This window comes from Felis catus, chromosome D3 (genome assembly GCF_018350175.1).
Source record: "Felis catus isolate Fca126 chromosome D3, F.catus_Fca126_mat1.0, whole genome shotgun sequence".
Lineage (NCBI taxonomy): Eukaryota > Metazoa > Chordata > Mammalia > Carnivora > Felidae > Felis > Felis catus.
In genome coordinates, this window is record NC_058379.1 from 80,776,403 (window position 1) to 80,796,837 (window position 20,435).

Consider the following 20,435-nt stretch of genomic DNA (forward strand, 5'->3'; position numbering starts at 1 on the left):
GTATGTGCTCTCTTTAACCCTGACCTTGGCCAACATATAGACCGGTAATTCAGGTGTGTATCCCTTCTCAACACAAGATAGGTGGGAACGGTTCTCTGTTGTCTGATCGCGAAATAATGGAGGCATTGAAGGAAAGAAGAAAAAATGACAAGTTGAGGCTTTTATATACGTCCATTGCTTCTAACATGTTTTTAAGAACAAGAAAAATGCAACAACTACTCTTAGAGCAAGTGAAGCCACGATACTATACGGTTTTGGGGGCAGGTGGCCAGGCACATTTACCATTAAAACCAGATACCAAAACCCCACAGCAAAAGAAAACCAGCCAGAAGTTAGCCCCCATGACCTTTTTTTTTTATATATATATATATACATTTTTAGAATACTCTTCAAATCCTCTTTGAACAATAACAACAACAACAACAACAACAACAAAAGACAGTCTTTATATTAAAAATGTCCATGTTCTTCACTGTTAACTTCGAAAGCAGCTTGAAGGATTTCGCTACTTGGAGCATACTGCAAATTGACTCCACGAAAGTGATCTTGGTAGCATAGCAGCACAGGATTTGATATTCCATACTCATCGCTTTTGACAATGTAAACCTTTCCGAAAATAGTATTTCGCCTAAAAATTAGACTCATTCAAAGGTCTGATCATCCGGTTCCCTGAGGCCTGCCAGGGAGCTCTGGCTTCATACCATGGGTTTCCTGCTTTCTCAGGGTGGCGCGCGGGCGTCACTGCATTTCAGGAAGAATCCGAAGGACGGCCATGGGACGGGCCCTCTGGAAGGAGGGCAGGAGCGCTCTGGATGGATCTGTGTCAAAACAGACCACGTAGAGCAACCCTCTAAAGATCAAACCATCGTGGCCAGAATGTAATCCCCTGGTCATTTCCCATCTGGATTTTCAACTGAATGAATCTCATGGGGTTAACCAAACATGGATGTCGTCCTAACTAATATGAGTTAGATTCTGATTTGCCCAGGGACTAAGAAACCTTCAAGGAACAAGGTCAAAGGGACAAGAGATACGTCCTTCACAATAAACAATTCTGTTGACGTGGAAACGCACATAACTTGGTTGAAGCAATCTCCCTCAGTGGCCAGCACGCTCCAGGGGGTTTTCACGTCGCTGAGACCCAGGGATTCTCTCTCCTTGTCAGAAATGCTTTTAAAGAATTGAGACAAAAACCCCAAATGGAAAGATGGTAATTTTTGCTAACAAATAGTGTAGAGGCCGTAACTAAATACAATTTTAAAAAAATGTTGAGATGCATGTATTTCTTTAAAGCAGCTTTCAAAACATCAACCACAGCATTAAACATTGAACATAGTACATTCTGAAGTTAATACAGATAAATGGTATATAATGCAATAATGCCACATTTACTCCATAAATGTCTCAAAGCCCATTCTAAACTGGAAAAAATATTTTCTAGTTTATTAGCTGGAGATTTCACTTCTTTACTACGTCTCTAGAGTTTTCACCACTGACTTTTTTTTTTTTCTTTTTTTCTTTTTTAATGCCCCAGGAGGTACAGATAAATTCCCACATGCCACACCTGGAACTTTTTTTTTTTTCTCCCTCTGTCAGGTTTCCAAAAAAAACCCAAACTACAATGACAAGATAATGTTTTACATCGTAATCCCATAGACATAGGTCAGTTAATCCATGACACCTCGTTTCAACGCTTTCTTTAGGATTTACGACCTTCCCCAAAGTCATTTAAAGCCTTGCTTTCAACTGCGCAGCCAGCACGCATGCGCGGCGGCCACACCGCACACGCGCTACACCTGTCTCCTTTCCCCGGTTTCCTTTTGGTGGCGGCATGGCCACCTCCCTCTGCCGGGAAAGGCGCAGTGCCTCTGTTTCCTCCCCTCCACGGTGATCAACGTCTTAACAGCCTCGGCTTCCAGGTTGCACGCTCCACGAGGGAAAAGGGCCCGACTGGAGGGCCCAGGGCCACAGGCCCAGGCCGACTACGGTTCTTTCTTGACAGTGGGATTCTGAGCTCTGTCAGCTTCCAGACATTCGGAGACCACACTGCTCTGTTTAAAACCCTTGGAGCCGGCCAGCGAGTGCCCAGGCTCAGTTCCAGGACGGGGCCTCCGAGCTGGGGCAAGGCAGGGCTTCAGACTGTGGCCTCTTAGGGAAACGCAGGCACTTGTGGCGGCCTGATGCTTCTGGATAAGTCACCGAAACGTTCACTTCCTCGCATTCGGGAGGATTCGGTTTCATACACAGACAGAGCCAGTATTGGGGGGGTGGGGGGGGGAGTGTATCCAAAAATGTATGAATATGCACATCAGGGCTTAAGGTACTGGATGCTATTGGATAAATTGCTAAAATGCTTCTCGGCACAATTGGTAGCTTAAAAAAATACTTTCCTATGGTTTAACGGCATTTTCCCCATCACTGTCCTTCGCTGTGGAAATCTTGGTGGGTACCAAGTCCATCTGAAGTTCCCCAGTGTTTTCTCCCCACTGGGTCTGTACCATGTGAACCATACGCAGAGTGTGTTGTTCTTCGGGCCAGGAAGAATGGACTTCGCCGAGCGCCTTCCCTCTCTTAATATCGCAGCCCCCAAGGCAAAGAAATGCAAGGAAAATGAACACCTTCTTCCTAACTTCCAACAGCCGGCTTCTGGAACAGTCAAGTCCTTTGTCAGTTTGTTTGCTCTTCAGATGGTGAGTCAGTCCAGCCAACAACATGGAAAACAAATCCGTGTTTATAGGCACAGGAGAGCCAGGTGGTGCTGCCCAGGTGGGGCTTGGCAATTGGCGGTAGGGTTTCCAAAGACAGGAGGTTCAATGGGACTGTCTTAAATAAATAAATCTTTTTTTTTTTCTTGAGAATGTAAAAAATAAATGGTATTTCCCTTTGGCAGTAAATAGCTGATTCGACGCTGAGCCCGAAAGCTGTTTTTGTTTTGTTTTAGGTTTTGTTTTTAAGAGACCACGGCTTCGTTTCATGGGACATCACTGGCGATGCATATACTTCTACTGCTTTAGTGAACCTTTTGCATATTTGTTTGTGGCAGGCCTTCTGACTTCACTTGTGGCCCAGATAGGCACCCAGGGTGATGCAAGCCCCCACCAGGGCCAGACTGAGCAGGGCCTTCAGGGACAGCCAGGAGAAATCAAACAGAGGCTGCATGCTGGGGCCGTACAGTTCCACAAAGGCATCCTGCGGGGAAGAGAAGGGGAGACAAAAGAAACAGAATTAGAGAGAGAGAGAGAGAGAGAGAGCACAGGGTGCCAGCCTACAGGGAGAGTGGCATCCAGCCAGAGGACCGGGGCACCTTCAGAAGGGCGTAGGGAAAAGTAAAACGCTCTTTCGGGGCGGTGATTCAGACCCACTCTTTTTACTTCCATTCGAGACGCTGTCGTTGAGATCCTGTTGACGGGCCAGGTACCACAGAGACATAGCAGTGAGTGATGTAGACTGAAGGTTCCTACTTCACCAAGCTTTTATCTAGTCGCGGGCCACAGACAGTAAACAAAATAAATGCATCCTAGAGTGTACTCGAGATTCCTAAGTGCTAAGGAGAAAAATAAAACGGCAAAGGCTGTTCGCAACTATCGGAGGCTTTGCAATTTTAGCTAGCATGGCCAATCCTAAAAATAATGAGAAACACTGAGTATGAGTCTGTTCCTTTCTTGAATGCTTGCTGTATGCTAGGCACTTGTAATAAATGTCTCAAATGCATCATTTGATTTATCCTTCATACCAGTATTATGGAGTCATTTTACTTCTGTTCTGAAGAGGGGGGAAAAACTGGGGGAGGGGGGAGGAAACACAGAGGCTAAGGGATTTGTCTAATCAATGGCAGCGACTGGATTCGAACCCAGAGGCGCACCGGTGCTCTTCGGTCTGCTGATGTCCTCTTACGGCTCACAGCAGCTCTGTCCGGATGCTGGTGCGGTGGACACACACAGGGTGGCCTCCCTTGGTGGCATGCCTAGGCTCCAAAGTAACAGAGTTCTCCCTGGGTAAAAAAGTTGTCACGGGGTTTCTTCCGGGAGAGGCCGGGCTGGATGACCACCACCCTGCACTTAACTCGAGTTGTGCACGTTGCAAAGCACGTGGTCACTTCTGGTCAGTTCGTTATGTGTCACTGCAGACCCAGGTCCCTGAGAAAAGAGGACGACTCCTATCTTCCCTTCCTATTGCTGCATCTAAGTTGGGTCTGCAGTACGTCATAACGACATTCTCTGGATTGTTTCACACTGGATCAACCACTCGATGCTCATTTCTTAGATTTGTCGGGGGACATTTGTTGGACCCAATGAGTATCTGGACAACTCTCTTAATATATCTGAATATATAAAACGGTAAGAGAAATTCTTTTTGCCTGGTGTGATTTATTCAGACATGAAGAGAACAAGACATAGCTCTACATTACTCCCAATAACGTGGCATCACAGCACACGATTTCATCACGTGAGACGGTAACATGCCAACGCTCTGGCTTTGCCGGGTGGAGGTACCTGTGACAATGTTCAGTGTTTCTATCTGTGAAGGGTAAGTACTGCACAGAGGAACCAGGTACCAGCTTTGTCTCTCCAGTGCCCTTCATGGTTTTGATACATGTAGGTGTTTATGAGTATTTGTTCAACTAGCACTTAAAGTTTTCTGAATTCAATCACCGGCTCGAGTTCGGTCTCTGGCCCAATGCTTCACCAGATCCTTACCCTGCCTACTTGAAATTACTCCCTCTGTTCGTAACAACCTTTGGGAATCTTAGGAGTAGTCCTGAAGGTGAGAGTTTAAGGCATCATTGGGGGGAACTTCCCATGTTATTAAATATAGATTTCCATGGTTATTCTTCATGACTGTATAGTATTCCTTTGCATATATGCTGTACTTGATTTAACCGGTTATCTATTTGAAACTTTTGCGGTCGTAAACGATATTATGATACATTTTTGTACATAAATTCCTGTCTACTTGTTCAGTTGCTTTTGGGGGACAGATTCCTAGAAGTGAACCCAGTTGATCCGTCATCAAAATCGCCCCCCACAGGCACAAAGGGTTTGTGATGAGGCACTCCCACTCCCTCCCTGGTTGCCCTGTGATCGGCAACACCATTCACGGAAGTCAGAGAAGGGTTTAGGGCAGTGGTTCTCAAGTGGGTAATCTTGCTCCCCAGGGGACATTAGGCAATGTCTGGAGACATTTTTGGTAGGGGTGCTCCTGGCACCTAGTGGGGAGAAGCCAGGGACGCTGTTCGCCATCTTATAACGCACAGGACAGTCCCCACCATAAAGAATCATCCGCCCATTCTTCACGTGGGTGAAGGGTTAGGAGAAACTCTGATCACGGACCACAGAAAACCTAATGGTCCATTTAGCGTGTCAACAGCTTGGGTCGGATTAACACAAGATGAGTTAGTTAGCCTTAGACAAGTGACGGGTCCCCAGCAAGTGGGTGCACTGTACTTTCAGATGCACTAGATTCACTGCTACCAGGAGAGGGCGCAAGGGTTTTCTTCTTTTCTGCTCTATTGTTGGCATTTTCTAAATTGGAGCCTTAGAAAAGCAAGGCAAGAGACATAAATGAAATACGTGTTTAGTGTTCTTAGCACAAAGCTGAAGTAATGATCATGAATGCTTGTCAAGGAACATACCTTCCCTGTATATAATCAGGGATAAATGGGGCAGGAAGCGGTCAGGACAGATTTATGGGCAGGAGAAACTCTGCTTCTTGTAAAGTGCATCCCAGGATCCCACAGACACAGCTGGAAACACCTAACAGCCCACCCTTCCATGCTGCTCTCGCTGAGGGATGGGCAGGCTGGAACCTCCCAGATGACGCCTGGCAGCCTTCAGGGCCCGGCCCTGGGCTGTGTACAATGTGGCTTGACATCGAGAGGGTCCATGGTTGGGTCCAGCCTTCCTCTAGTTACCAGTGGGGTTTTCCTTGGCAGAATATGAAACGGACTAAGCCCCTTGCTCTCTGACCTTTCTGGCGGCAGAGCCATCCTGAGACGGTGGGGGAAGCGGAGACAAACTGGGGTTGGCATCTTCTCCCTGTTTGCCTGGTGCACGCTACTGACACCAGGGAGCAGAAGAAATGTCCCTCCAAATATCCCTACCTCTCTGGGGCTGAACGATTCCCTCTCCCGACCACCATCCCCTCGTGTAAATAACCGTGCTTCTAATGGACCTAATGGGCCATTTCTGATGTGCATTATAAAGAAATGCATAATTTCTAGAGTGGGATGAGCCACAGTAGCATCTCTTGACCCAAAGAATAATCACTGAGTCGCTGACTCAGCCCCAGGTGACTGGGAATGGCTCTCAACTTGGGGGAGAAGGTCTGGGTGAAATCTCGGTTTTGACATTTTATTGCTTATGACCTTGAACAAATTATCCAGCCCCGGGCCTCATTTATTTCACCCATAAAATTGGTTGTTGTGAAGATTAACACAGGCGACTCAAAGCCACTTGCAAACATGGCCTCGAATGTGAACTTGTGGCCGTATTAACTTGTTTGCTAGTCTGCCCTCTTGCAAACCTGCCCTGCCCTTCAGAGGGTCTACTGAGCCCGCCATTTCACAGGAGCAATCTACCAGCTCCCTCCAAGGAGTCAGCTTTTGGTTCCGGAGATGCTTGGTCATCTCTATAGAAGTAAGGAGTTAAAATGTACAAATAGGCACATGACGTGTTCCGGTCAAAGATGGGAGGCGATAATACGCTGGCCCTCTATACTTCCTCAGAAATTATTAGGTCAGGGTGTGGGGCTGGGGGGCAATCATTTGACCCCCCCCACCCCACGACTGGATCCGGCCCCCAAGGTTTGCCCATCTCTGATTGCAAAGTGCAAAGCAGACCCATGCTTTCAGGACTGAAGGTCCTACAAGCTACTTTTATAGAAAGTCTTCTTGCTTTTTCAAACATCCTGATTAGGGCGATTTCCGAAGTCTGTTTGAACAGTCTGTCATTATTTGTTTAAGGTTGAACGCTGTTTTAAATAAACACATGCTCATTTTATGTATTAAAAGCAACAAAGAGGGAAAAAGAAAACCTGAGGCATCGTCACGTGATGTGGACAAAGTCTCCGTCTGTGCACTTAGGGGTCACCGCAACAACTGTTGCTCAGGTCTGGACTGGGGCGGGGGGCACCGCCAGATTTCAGAGACGTGTGTGGCAGGTTCCGAGGTGAGTAGCCTTTCTCCTTCAGTTGACCCTCCCCTCAGAGAGGACACGAGCAGGGTCCCAGCTCTGGGTGCTCTTTTGTAGACCGCTTCTCCACCAGCTTCAAATTCAGAGGCCACAGATGGTCTGAGCCTGAGCTCCACCCAGAGCTGGCCCACCAGGGCGGAAGGCCAGACTTCCGACCCCAGACCCTTGCTGCACAGTTGGAAGTAAGCCAGGAGGGTGCGGGCAGGAGCAGATCATACTCAAGACTCCAAGCAAGGGGACCGCAAAAGTGTCCTCAGCCCTCCTGCATTTTGACTGGTCATGGGGTCATGGGACCTCTCCCACCTGATTCTTTATCTCTCTCCATCTCTCTGTCTCTCTGTCTCTCTCACACCCACCCTTCCCTTGAGGCAACTCTCCAAATTTTCCTTTTCCCTCCAGTACCCTTCAAGAAGTTTCATTTAAATCTGATTCCAAATAAAATGATATTAAGATACAAAGGAGTCAGATTGGCAAAAACCGAGAAAAACACAGTTCTACCGAAGAGGGTGGGGTGGGGGCTGGGGGTGGGAGCCCCGGATAGTCTTACACAATGGATGGACCCCCAGGTAAAGATAATTGTATTTGTAGTTGGCAATGCATATCAGAAGTTTTAAAACTATTATCCTTTTGTTATGAATCCCACCCCTAGCTATTCATCTTAAAAAAATAATAAAATGCACAGGTTGGTTATGACAGGTAAAACGTAAAAAGAACTGAAATGTCTGAAAATATGATTGGTTAGGTAAACTTATGGCACATCCATGCAATGGAATAATGTTCAGCCATTAAAAATTGAACTCTGTATTTACTGGCAAGGCAAGATGTTCCCAACATAGTTTGGAGTGAAACAAGTAACAGCTAAACCAACGTCTGCAAGTTCGGGCCTGACTCGTGGTGATTTGCAGATCTCCTTAAACACTGGGAAATTTTTTTTTTAAGATTTTATTTTTAAGTAATCTCCACATGCAACGTGGGGCTCGAACTCACGACCCCGAGATCAAAAGTCACGTGCTCTGCCGACTGAGCCAGCCAGGTGCCTCAGGGAAAATTTAATATGGCCTGGTTGGATATGAACAAATTAGAAATTCAGCTACATTCAGCCTCTGAGCTGACTGTGGATATAGACATTCTATGGTCATGGGAGATCCTAAGGGGGAAAGTCGTCCTGCCCTCAACAAGCTCCCAATCCAGCGAGGGATGGTGTCTCTATGTGCACATCTGAAGTCAATGAAACCAAAGCATGCTGCCATTTTGTATCCTGCACAGAGCAGACGGTCCTGTCAGCAGTAAGAGGAAAGTAAAAAGGAAATCAGATAGTGCCGACAGGAAATCGAACACTGCTATAGAATGTCTTTGATATTTTCTATTTTTCATGGCTTTATAATGTTGTCTCCAGGGGACACCCTTCTTCATGACAGCCTGCAAGTTAGGGAAGGAAAAGGAAAAGGAAAAGGTGAACCCTAGTAATGGCAAAACCTTGAGTTGAAAGGAACCTCCAAGGAAGTTCAGATCTGCACTGGTATAACAATGCCAAGTAAAGACATCAGCCCTTTTGTTTGTAGATGAGGCAAATGAAACCTAGACAGATACAGTAGATTACTTACCGTATGCACTGGTAAGCAGATATGAGGCGGCGGAGGAGGGTAGAAGCTGGGTTTATTATCTCCTGCGCTTAATGGGTCAGAACATTGGCCAGCAGTGGGTTCATCTGCCTCCCAGAGCGCCTCTTCCTTGCCTCCTTCAACATGCTTCCTCCCATCCCCGACCTTCCTCTGTGTCCAACCCTGACTCCATTCCACAGCAGCCTCACCCCTTCCAAGTGTTCCTGAAGTAAGTTACCCAACAATGCAGACCACTGCTGCTCTAAATTCACCATCTTCAGACTCGGTGAGTTTTTTTTTTTTTTTTAATTTTAAAAAATATTTATTTACTTTTGAGAGAGAGACAGAACGTGATATGGGGAGGGGCAGAGAGAGAGGGAGATACAGAATCCGAAGCAAGCTCCAGGCTCTGAGCTATCAGCACAGAGCCTGACGCAGGGCTCAAACTCACAAATCATGAGATCAAGAACTGAGCTGAAGTCGGCCTCTTAACCGACTGAGCCACTCAGGTGCTCCCAGACTCAGTGAGTTCTTGAAACCACTCAGCCCTCCTTTACCCAGGGTCAGATCTTTTCTCTGTTCCTTTCCATGACCATTCTGAATAGCTACCACTTTTCCTAAGTGTTCTTACCTTTTAGCAACGGATGTTCACCCCTTCTTCTCCTAGAAAATTGGGGCCGCTGGGCAAGAATTACCACGGCTTCCTGTCCTGGCCCACCCACTGATTACCACCCTATCTGTCCTTCCCCGTGCCTTCCCATGCTGCACCCTGATTCCACTGTTTCCCATTGTTTTTGGAACCTTTCTCCATCTACTGTCCATGCTCTCAGCTACAATTTCACCCCCATCATTACTTCTGTCTCTTTTTCCTTGGCATATAAACACTCAGATCTCCTCAAAATGCCCAGGCTGACGCTGTTCTACTTTAACCATAATCTTCTCTCTCCTGGCCTTCCTGGATAAGCAACTAAACCCACCCTCATTTGCTGCCTTCTTGCCCACATTTTTAATCCACTCAGGCTGGCTGCTTCCCTCATTGTGCCTCTGAAAACACCCTCCAGAGTCCACCAATACCCTCCCTGTGGCTAAATCCACTGGATGATTCTCAGGTTGCATCTACTGAGTACTTTGACACTCTGGACACAGAGACCACTGAAAATCTTTGCATCCTGGAGAATTTCCTCTCTGCCGTGATTCCTCATGGGCATCTCCTCCTCTGCCTACCCTGATAGGTACTCAGTGCTCCCTGGGCTTCGGTCTGGACTATCTTCTCTCTTTGACTAATCTCCTTCACTCTCACGGTCTTTTTTTTTTTTTTTAAAGTTTATTTATTTATTTTGAGAGAGAGAGAGTGAGAGCACGAGTGGGGGAGGGAGAGAGAGAGAGAGAGAGAGAGAGAGAGAGAGAGAGAGAGACATAGAGAGAGAGAGAGACAGACAGACAGACAGAATCCCAAGAAGACTCTGTGACATCAGTGCAGAACCCATGAACGGTGAGATCATGACCTGAGCTGAGATCAAGAGTCTGACACTTAACCAACTGAGCCACACAGGCGTCCCCACTGTCATGCCCTTGAATACCATCCCTCTGATGCTGTCTCAGAAATCTTTATACCCAGACCCACCTACTCCTCGGCCTAGCAGATTCCTATTCCAGTGGCCTTCTGTGATGCCCCACTAGAAGTAACAATGCAACCTAGCCTGTCCCCAACTGGAATTATCACAGCCCCCTCAAGCAAGCCTGTCTCTTTTCCTGCCTTCCGCATGCCCGTGCTGTCAAGGAAACCTACCCTCTCATTGTTCCCTAGAGGTTTTCCTCTTTCTCACCTCCTCACCAATTCATTGGTGAAGCCCACAGTCTGAGGCTGGGTTCCCCAAGAAGCAGACTTCCCAAGAAGTCTTCCCCAAGAAGAAGATTTGAGTGTTGGCAGTTTATTTGGGAGATGATCCCAGAAAACTAGAAGGGGAGTGGGAAAGCAGCCATGAAATGACCTTATCAAGCAGGTAACTGCTATTGGCCCTGGAAGCTTAATCCTGCTGGGAAAACTAGGGGCAGAACATATCCCACTAACGGGCGAGGGAGCTGGGGTATTTGTACGCCATCTCCTTCCATTCACTGGCTGAGGATTGCTCCAGTGAAGGAGTCAATACCCCAGCACTTTAGGCCAGTTGTGTACACAGACAGGTGGTTTCTAGAAGCCAGAGAAAGCCCTCGCAGGAAGAGCTGTAGATGCCATATCTCATCGCTGGAGGCCAGGCTAGGAGCCCCAAAGTAGTGGTAAGGTCCAGGGGATCAGACAGGGCCAGTATATGCACCACCAATTTGATCACCTATATACTTCTCTCTCCTCATTACTTTCTCTCCCCAGGATTACCGTTATCATTTCCCATCTGGTCCCTCGGCCTCCAGCCTTGTGCTCTGCTCTTCTGTCTCCTCTCTGTTTTGCCCCCAGAATGATCTATTCAGAATCAAACCTGTCACATTCACTCATAGGTCTAAAATCCTTACCATGCACCTGAGGCTCTCGATATTCTGACCCCAGCCTAGCTGTCCTGCTCCGCTTCTGCCTTGTAAACTACCTTTGGTTCATTCAAGGATTCAGTGCAATCATTTCCTCTAATCCCCTAGGTTGAGCTAAATAATCCTCAACTATTCCTGGTTCACTGGATAATCTAAAGATGATCTATTTACATGTCTGTCTTCCCCCATTCAACCATTAGCACCTGGAGGTGCAGGGACCACATCTTATTTATCTTTGGATCCCTGGAGCCTCTGTCTGTCATCTATTAAGCGCTCAGCAAATGTTTCTGGAACTGAAGTAATGGATTTCTTTCACTGTAGAGCAGGTTTTCCAAACGTATCTTAATAGATGATATTTTTAAAAGGGCGGTGTTCAAAGAACTAACAAATGGCAGGTTGAAACAAAATCCAGTGCTTTCCCCCGCCCCCCCCCCAGGCCCCACAACAGTATCTGGCATCATCCTGTGAGGGGTGATGTTCAACCAGACCCTAAGTCAGCATTGGATCTGACTGGTCTGCGTCTGTTCCATATCGGTCGTTAAATATTTTGAATAACATCCCTAGCTGTGTGCCTTGAGTCTCCAAGACAGGGATAAGGTGTGCGGCACTCTCCGAACTCATTGGACCATTGATTCCTCTGTCAGGGAGATTCCTGCTGTGTTACGAAGGCACACTTTGGAAATGCTGCCTGGAGGCAAAGAAGCAATAATCCTGGACACTGGCAAGAGAGGCAGGTTGGGGCCTGTTGTACAGGATTGGAGGGGGGATGCTCAAAGGTCCGGAGCTGTTGGTGGACATCTAGGAGAACATAAAACCCCCCGTGGTAACAAGCTTGCATTCCACTAAGTGGTATGAGCTCATTCCCGATTCCCGATTCCCGATTCAGTCCGCAGAGCCATCGCCAGGCGAGAGTGAAGATGGTGGGACAAAGAGAAAGAAGGAAGCGAGGGGGGCGGGGAGCACAGCAGACACGAGAGCTCTCCCTGAAGCCAAGGAGGCGGTCATTCTCTGGACTCCAACTTTGGCTGAGATCAAAAGGGGAAGCAAGCTGTCCCGGGGTTCTGTGAGTGGTGGCCCGCAGAGCACACGCGAGGAAGTGAGGACTTTTTCTACCTGAATAAAGCAGCTGGTGAGGAAGTGACTCCATTTCCCCCTTATCATGGGCTCGGCAGGATTTCCTCTGCAGCCACTTTGTGCTGAATGAGTCTTGAGGGTTCCGTCTCCAGATCAGAGCTGCTTTGGCAGTGGCCAGCTTCGGTCCCCTAGAGCTCTTCCTCCCTCACCCGCCTTGACTCCCAAAATATTCATTCCGGGTTTGGGGGAAAAGGAAAGGGAACAAAACACCCAACCACCATGGAGCACAGAGCTGAAGGACACACAGCTGTCTGCTTGAGAAACTCAAGCACGACTCATGCAGTGACTCCATCTCCCAGGCTTGCAGCCCCCCAAAGCCATCTGCAGTGCGTGGGGCTTGATCTTGGAGAGACCCTGTGTCAGGGAAGAGGGGCCAGCTGAATCCCAGGCCAACGACATAAAAAATGAAACCTAATCTAAGTGTCATGTGGACGTAACTAGAAACCTGCTAGAGAAATGGCAGGAGATGAAAAACGCAAACAAAACAAAAAACAAAACTTGCCCGCCTCCCCAAGTTGGTCTAGGGCAGTTTTGGTGTATTTTGTGATGCAAATTGAGCTGAGGATGCAAATCGGGCAGGGGCCCTCAGGAACTAGGGAGGGCAGAAAATGAGAAGCCCAAAAGGTTCCTTGTTTCCTGAGCAGGGCACAGAATGAAAATAATTTGCAAAGGAGTCTGATGTGCTGGGGATCCTGTAGCCACGGAGCCGGGTTCCGGGATGCCTGGTATGTCCACCTGCTGGAGACTCGAGCTCGCCGTTCCTCGGATCGCCCAGGTTCCGCTCGCCTACCTGCCATCTGGGCTGGGGTTCTGCCGGCCCACCTGCCATCCGGGCTAGGGTAGGAGACGCTATCAGGAGTGAGGCACACAGACAAACCCCCGGGTACCAGCTATGCAAATACTGCAGGGAGAGGGTACCCAGCCACCTGTGGGCTTAGGTCCCTCCTACCACGAGGTGCAAACAGCTCAGGACCTCAGAAGACTGTAGGTGGAGACGGGCAAGGCAATGCCTCTAGAGCGAAATGCGCTAAATATATGTTAATAATCCTGCCAGTTGGTTCATTGTGTTTGCATAGTACACCAAAAGGGGGGAGGTTAAAGGCCATGTCTACACTAGGCTCATCTTCAGGCTGCTTATTCATTCACAAAGCAAACATTTTTGTAAGGTGCTGAGGAGTCTAGAAGCCAAATAAGACACGGGCCCTGCCCTGTAAGTCTCACTTGATCTTCTGTGTGTGTGTGTGCGTGTGTGCGTGTGTGTGTGTGTGTGTGTGTGTGTGTGTGTATACATACATATATTCTCCTGCCTTAACAGTAGCCTTAATGGGCACAAGCGTTTTCTCGATACATCCAAAGCACTTTGTGTGTGTGTAGACGCATTTATCCTGAAGTGCTCCGGGGAAGAGAGAAGAGACACTTTGCTGTTGTCCTCACTGTTAGCCAAGCCCGCCTAGTCCCCAAGAAGGGTGCTTTCTGCAGGACCCTACCAGAGCAGAGGCCATAGTAATCTGCCTTGCAGCATTTTGGCTTTAAAAGAAAGTGTCTTCATTTTTCTTCCTTACCTTCCTCATTCCACTACCCTCTTTGGCTAGAAGTCTCTGAGCGCCCTGCATTTTCTGGTGCCTGGCCCCTTTTTTGCTTTGGGCCTATACTATTTTCACTGCGGGGGGGAAATATCACTTTACCATATTGTGTGGGGTATGAAAGTACGCCAAGCAAAAAAAAAAAAAAAAAGTGTAATTATTACAACTCAACAGCAAAGAGACAAATAGCCCATTTAGAAAACCAGCGAAGATGTGAACAGACATTTCACTAAAGAAGATCTCCAGATGGCCGACAGACTCCAGAAAAGGTGTTCAATATCCTGAATCATCAGGGAAATGCAAATCAAAACCACAAATGAGATATCACTTCACACCCATTAGCATGGCTATGATGTAAAAAATGGACAGTAACAAGTGTTGGCGAGGAGGAAGAGAAACTGGGGCCTCACCCATTGCTGAAACAGAAAGTGGTGTAGCCACTGGGAGAAACAGCGGTGGTTCCTCCCAAAGTTGAACAGTTACCGTGGGATCCGGCAATCCCACTCCTAGACGTATACCCAAGGTAATTAAAAGTACACGTTCACGCAAAAACTTGTACCTAAATACTTGCATCAGCCTTAGGCAGGATAGCTCAAGTGAAAACAACCCAAGTGTCTACCAACTGACGAACACATAAACCAAAGGGGGTACATCGTCCAAAAGAATATCATTCAGCCCTAAAGAGGAACGTATCATTGATTCAGCTATAACATGGATGAACCTTGAAAACATTACGCTCCGCAAAAGAAGCCAGGTATAAATCGGGGCGCCTGGGTGGTTCAGCTGGTTAAGTGTCTGACTTCAGCTCAGGTCACGATCTCGCAGTTTGTGAGTTTGAGCCCCGCGTCGGGCTCGGTGCTGACAGCTCGGAGCCTGGAGCCTGCTTTGAATTCTGTGTGTCCCTCTCTCTCTCTCTCTCTCTCTCTGCCTCTTCCCGGCTCGTGCCCTGTCTCTCTGTCTCTCTCTCAAAAATAAATAAACGTTAAAAGAAAGTTAAAAGAAGCCAGGCATAAATGGTCAGGTGCCGTAGGGTGCCGTTTATATGAAATGTCCACAGTAGGCAAATCCATGGGGACAGAAGCAGATTCGTGGTTGCCAGGGGCTGGGGATAGAGGAGAATGAAGAACAGCTGTTGAGGGCTATAGCCCTTTTTTTTTTTCCTGGAGTGATAAAAATCTCTGGAGTTGCATAACGGTGACAGTTGTACAACTTTGTGAATATACCAGAAACCAACAGGTGAATCACTTTAAGTTGAATTCTATGAAATGTCAATTATATATATAAAAAAACCTTAATTACATTTCCCACACTACACAAGGAAGGGGACCGGACTATTTTTATGCCACATGGAATCCAACAGAAACACTCACTGTTCGGTAACCCTGGCTTCACAGGTGTGTGGGAGGTGGGGCTCCTTTGGTTAAAAACTCTGCACAGTTGTTATCCTCCTTTTTATGAATTTTTCTACACGTGGGAGGTAGTGAGGCGGGTGAAAACTGTTCTGGATGAGAAGTCGGGATGGTTGGTGCTGATCTGGGTGAGCGACTCCGGGCCCTAGGTTTCCCTTATCTGGAAGTTTATTGGTAGGCCATCTGCAGTCTATCCCCCTGGGCTTCCACAGCTAATGATCTCCTCCGTCTTTCCTCCTGCATCTCCTAGGATGTGACTTGGGATGTCCTGACACATGTCAGAAGCTGTTACCCCAACTACCATAAGCCCCTGGCCTGGTTCCTTTCAGTGTGGATGGTCTGTGCCACACTCTGGCCTCCACAGCCCTCCTTTTTCCCAAATCCACCTGTGGCCTTGGAGCCTCCTGCTGTCGGCTCCCTCCTCTTTCCCTCTCTTCCTTTCTCCAGCATGATAGGTAGCTGCTGTGGGTCTCATGGCCTGTGTGCTTCCTATCTCTGTTCCCCACAGCCAACATCCAGGTATTTGTCCCACAGAACTCTCTGCCTCTCACGCCATTTTTATTTTTATTTTTATTTGAGAGAGAGAGAGAGAGAGAGAGAGTGAGCAAGGGCAGGGAGAGGGGCAGAGGGAGAGAGAGAATCCCAAGCAGGCACTACGCTCAGCAAGGAGCCCGGCGCAGGGCTCGATCCCACGACCCCGGCATCATGACCTGAGCCGAAACCAAGAGTCGGACGCCTAATCAACCGAGCCACCCAGGCGCCACTCTCTCAGGCCAATTTTAATTAGAACTGGCCGTGTCAGAGTGGGGAGTAGTTGGGAAGCTTTGCTCCTCCTCCATGTAAGACTCTCCGTTGCCTGATGTGGGCTGGGGATTCCTTGGGCAGACTAGCATTTGGGATGTATCCACCAACTAGTCTCCCTTGGGTTCTGGAGCCATCGGGCAGGGGCTCCCTTCCCTGCTCCCTCGCGAGTCTGGACCTGCTGTGGCGAACGAGCATGACCTTTATCACGGTGCACTTGGTGGCAGGTGAGTGGGTGCTCCCTGTAGGTCACATCTGGGCCAAGCATGTAGCGCCTGCCACGTGGCCTGTGGATGTGAGGCGCGGCCAAGGTGCCGACCCTTCTCCCTGCCCCTGCAAGAGTTAATTCATGAAAATATGTCAAAAAGGGGAACCGAAAGCAGATGCTTGTTGAGTTCTGCAGCTCGGCCTAATTGCTCTCATCAAGACACTGCTGCTGGGGGGGGGGGGGCAGGGGACCCTTCATTTATGAAACGCGGAGGGCCGGAGTTGAGGGCCGAATGTCTGATGCTCACTTGTTTAAATCAGCAAGTGTTGACTGAGGTTGGTGGTGGTGGGGAGTACAAAGAACCCGCATTTCCTGATAGGAACTTGCTGAAAGTAGCCTTGGACCTGAGGGGCACGTCGGAGTGAAAAGAGCAAAGCAGAATGAGTTCTCGGGAGCTCCGAGGGGCACCGCCAGCCTCCAGTCAGGCCCGGTCTGGCTTCAGGACTGGCTAGGAAGTCAGCAGTGGGCATCTTTTCTGGAAGCCCCACGCTGCACTGGCTCCAGGGTCCTCGCCTCGCTGACAGGCTCAGACATGTGTGTAGGACCAGACCTACCCCTGACGGTGCGGGTCCTATATTCTCAGTCTGTAGCGAGTATAAGGACCGAAGCTGTGCCCCGGGGGAGCTTGGTCACTTCCCATCACATGCTTGGACACCGTTTTGACTGGCAGCAAGGAGCCCGGGGGACCTGCTCGCAGAAGGCGCCCAAGTATTTGCTGGCTGGACCCAGGATGGGAGCTGAGCCAAACCCCTGGGCCTTACGCCCACCGACCGCTCCTCGGGCAAGGGGTCGGGCCGGGACTTCACCGGCCGAGCTGGCAGGTCAGCGGTCAGTGCCAGTGTCGCCGTGCATGGTATGCCGGCTCCTGTCATCGCCAACACCCTGGAGCAGGTCGGCTCGAGTGGGATTTCATGGTGCAAACACGCACTGAGCACCTGCTCTATGCCCGGCACTGTGCTCAGTGCACAGGGGGAAGGCGAGCGGCCACGGTGAAGGTCTGTACGACCACGAGCTCCTTTAAACCCAATACAGCACCTTCTCCAAATCAAACACCCAACAAACACTCTTCCAGTGGGACGACTCAGAGAGACAGCATCGTCTCACTGGAAATACTGTTGCCCGCTAAGGACAGAAGAAGAAACTCAGATTCGGGTTGCTGGAGCCTTCAGGCAGGGCTGTGGGTCTAGCAAAGTTTTATTTCCACCGAGGGAAGAAGCCCTTGGCCAAGTGCATGAATCTTGGATCCCCATGCAACATGCTTCTCATAACAAAATTAGTGCAAACTTTGGATGGCTCTCGTTAGCCCTGTCTGGGTCTGCTTTCACGAGTGTGGCCCTGGGTCCTCTGGCTTTGATCTCTCTTTTGGACATATCTGCATCAATCAATCCAACCTCAGTCACAGCACTGATGGAGTGTTTATTTAGCGTCTACTTCTGGGATGAGGAGAGAGAACTGACCGTTGTGCCAAACCCCATGGGGTGGCTCTTACAAATGACATTATACAGAAGAGACTGGGGCCAGAGAGGTCACACCGCTTGCCCAAGGTCACACAGCACACTGTGGCAAAGGTGCACTTCGAATCGAGGCCTCTGCAACTCCCAGGCATGTGCTTTCTCAACCACGCTCTGCCTCTCCCCCGAGAGACGGACAAGAAGGAGATCGAGGCCTGGGGGACACGAGGGGTAAGTAGGAGAGGTTAGACAACAAGTCCTGAGGAGTCACAGGGAAGGCTCGATGAGTGCATCGGGGGGCCTTGAAGATGGGCCGGAGGGGACAGGAGCTGAACCCGGAATCCGCATAAAGGAAGAGAAGGAGGATGGCATCTCGGGACACGGAATCAAGGTGGCAGCTGGTGGCCCTACTGTGGCAGGTCCCAAGTGGGCCTGGTGGTGCGGCCAGGGGCGGGTCAGAGTGAGCAGGGCCGCGGCAACAGAAAAGAAGCCCCGGGATGAGGGAGAAAGCACACGCGTCTCCAGGACGGGCCCCTGAACACCTGCCCCGGGCGCTCTGCGGAGCCAGATCCCGTGGGAACGCAGGTGACGCTCTGTGACTCCCCAGTCTGTGGTTTGGCCCTGGTGGCCTGCTGCTGCCCACGCCACCTCGAGAGCATTTAAAAATGCTGTGAAGACAGAGGCAGGCATCCCGAAGGAGAAATTCCTTCCACGGTATTCAGGAAAGGCCCTCCTATTCACGAGGCTGCTTCACAAGGGAATTCTGGAATGCGAAGGAGGCAAAATTTCCTGGAGACGCAAAAGCAAATCCAACTTGAAGCCTATTTAGGATATTAAAATAGGTGGCCCCGAGAGCCTCCACAGTGGTGGCTGGATTTCAGTCCTTCCCAGGGTCCTGCTCAGTGGTTCCCACCAAAGCAACTGTGTCCCCGGCAGGCAGGCGAGCAGAGCGAGGGGTGAGGGAGGCGCGTGGGGGCCCCCGGGGCCACACGGACCTGACCCCGCTCAGCAGGCTGCCATCCGGCCAAGCCAACAGGCATCACCTACAAGTCTCATGACTGTAACAGTTTGCTCTGCTGACTTCCATTTGGAAGTTTTTCATAATTTAACAAAGCCAGAGACCTTTAAATTCCTAGGAACCTGCCCACAGAGCATTTTGCAAGAACGCATCTGCTTGATGGGTGTTTAATCCTCTAATGTTTGCTTCGGTTTGTATCTGGAAGGCTAGTTTGTGGGGCAAGTTTGGGATTATTGCTGCAGTCGGGCCGAGCAAGCCAGAAACATGTTCTTTAATTTTTTTTTTCATGCTTATTCATTTTTGAGAGACACAGAGAGACAGAGCATGAGCCAGGGAGGGGCAGAGAGCAAGGGAGACACAGAATCCGAAGCGGGCTCCAGGCTCCGGGCTGTCCGCACAGAGCCCGAGCGGGGCTCGAACTCACGAACTGCGAGGTCATGACCCGAGCTGAAGTCGGATGCTTAACCGACTGAGCCACCCAGGCGCCCCCAAAAACACTTTCTTTAAAATGTCAGGAGTTGTGGGAGAGGACGTGTGTTCAATGCCTCCATTTCTCCAAATGAAGGACAGACCGGCAGAGGCCGAATCCCCGGGTCTGTCCCTTTTGTACCCGGGGCTCTGAGCTCAGCTCCCTCCCTGGCACAGGACCCCTTCCATCCTGCTGGGAGGTTTACTCAGCAGTGAGGTGCAGAGAAGACTGGCCCGAGCCAAGTCTTCCCAAGCCAGTCCCCTGGCACCTCACAAGCCAGCTCCAGACTCTTCCAGCCACTTCCTGGTGGCTGAAGGGACCCTGGTCATGGACTCTATGGGAGAATCTGGGCCGGACTGAAGATACAAGGTCATGCAGGTGTCCTCGTCCCCTGACCATGGCAGTCTGACTGGACACCAGGCTCATGGCCCCGGCTGGAGTCTGAGCCAGGTGCTTGAAACCACAAGCTCAGTTAACCCTTGCGAGGTTAAATACTGGCTTGGTAGTGACGGGACGACCGGAGGGGGACATGCGGCGGATTAAAGAGCAGAACAAAAATGTCCAAATGTCATGTTTTTGTTTTTTTTTTCCCTGTGAGTTTCCACCTCTGCCAAATTCTTGAAATTCTTAAGTCTTACAACTTTGTATGCTTTTCATTTCCGTTCAAACCTGAAACATCATTTAAATGCCTTTTGAGGTAATCTTCACCTACTAAAACAACCTGAAAAACTGTGAAAAAAAAAAATGAGGGTTATTTCACACACACTCACACCTGGAGGGTTTTGAGAGATGTCTGACTCTGGGCGTAAGTTTATGGTGGATGGGTTATAGATTCAAACCGGTAAGTTTTACTAACTTAGTACATCACTTGGAGAAGATAGTTGTATTAAGGATGATTTTTTTCATGTTTTATTTATATATTTTGAGAGAGATAGAGCACAAGCAGGGGAGAAGCAGACAGAGAGGAAGAGAGAGAATCCCAAGCAGGCTC

At 49.2% G+C, this 20,435-nt stretch overlaps 1 protein-coding gene across 2 annotated transcripts in view; it reads right to left on the reverse strand.

The window, feature by feature from the left end:
- Positions 1 to 145: 145 nt before the first annotated feature.
- BCL2 (BCL2 apoptosis regulator) overlaps positions 146 to 20,435 on the reverse strand; it is a 177,412-nt gene continuing 157,122 nt past the window's right edge. Inside the window, exon 3 of one of the 2 annotated variants that reach the window (XM_023241191.2) lies at positions 146 to 3,189. In XM_023241191.2, coding sequence (XP_023096959.1) covers positions 3,055 to 3,189 — 135 coding nt within the window. In that variant the 3' untranslated portion in view covers positions 146 to 3,054. 2 annotated transcript variants of the gene reach the window in all.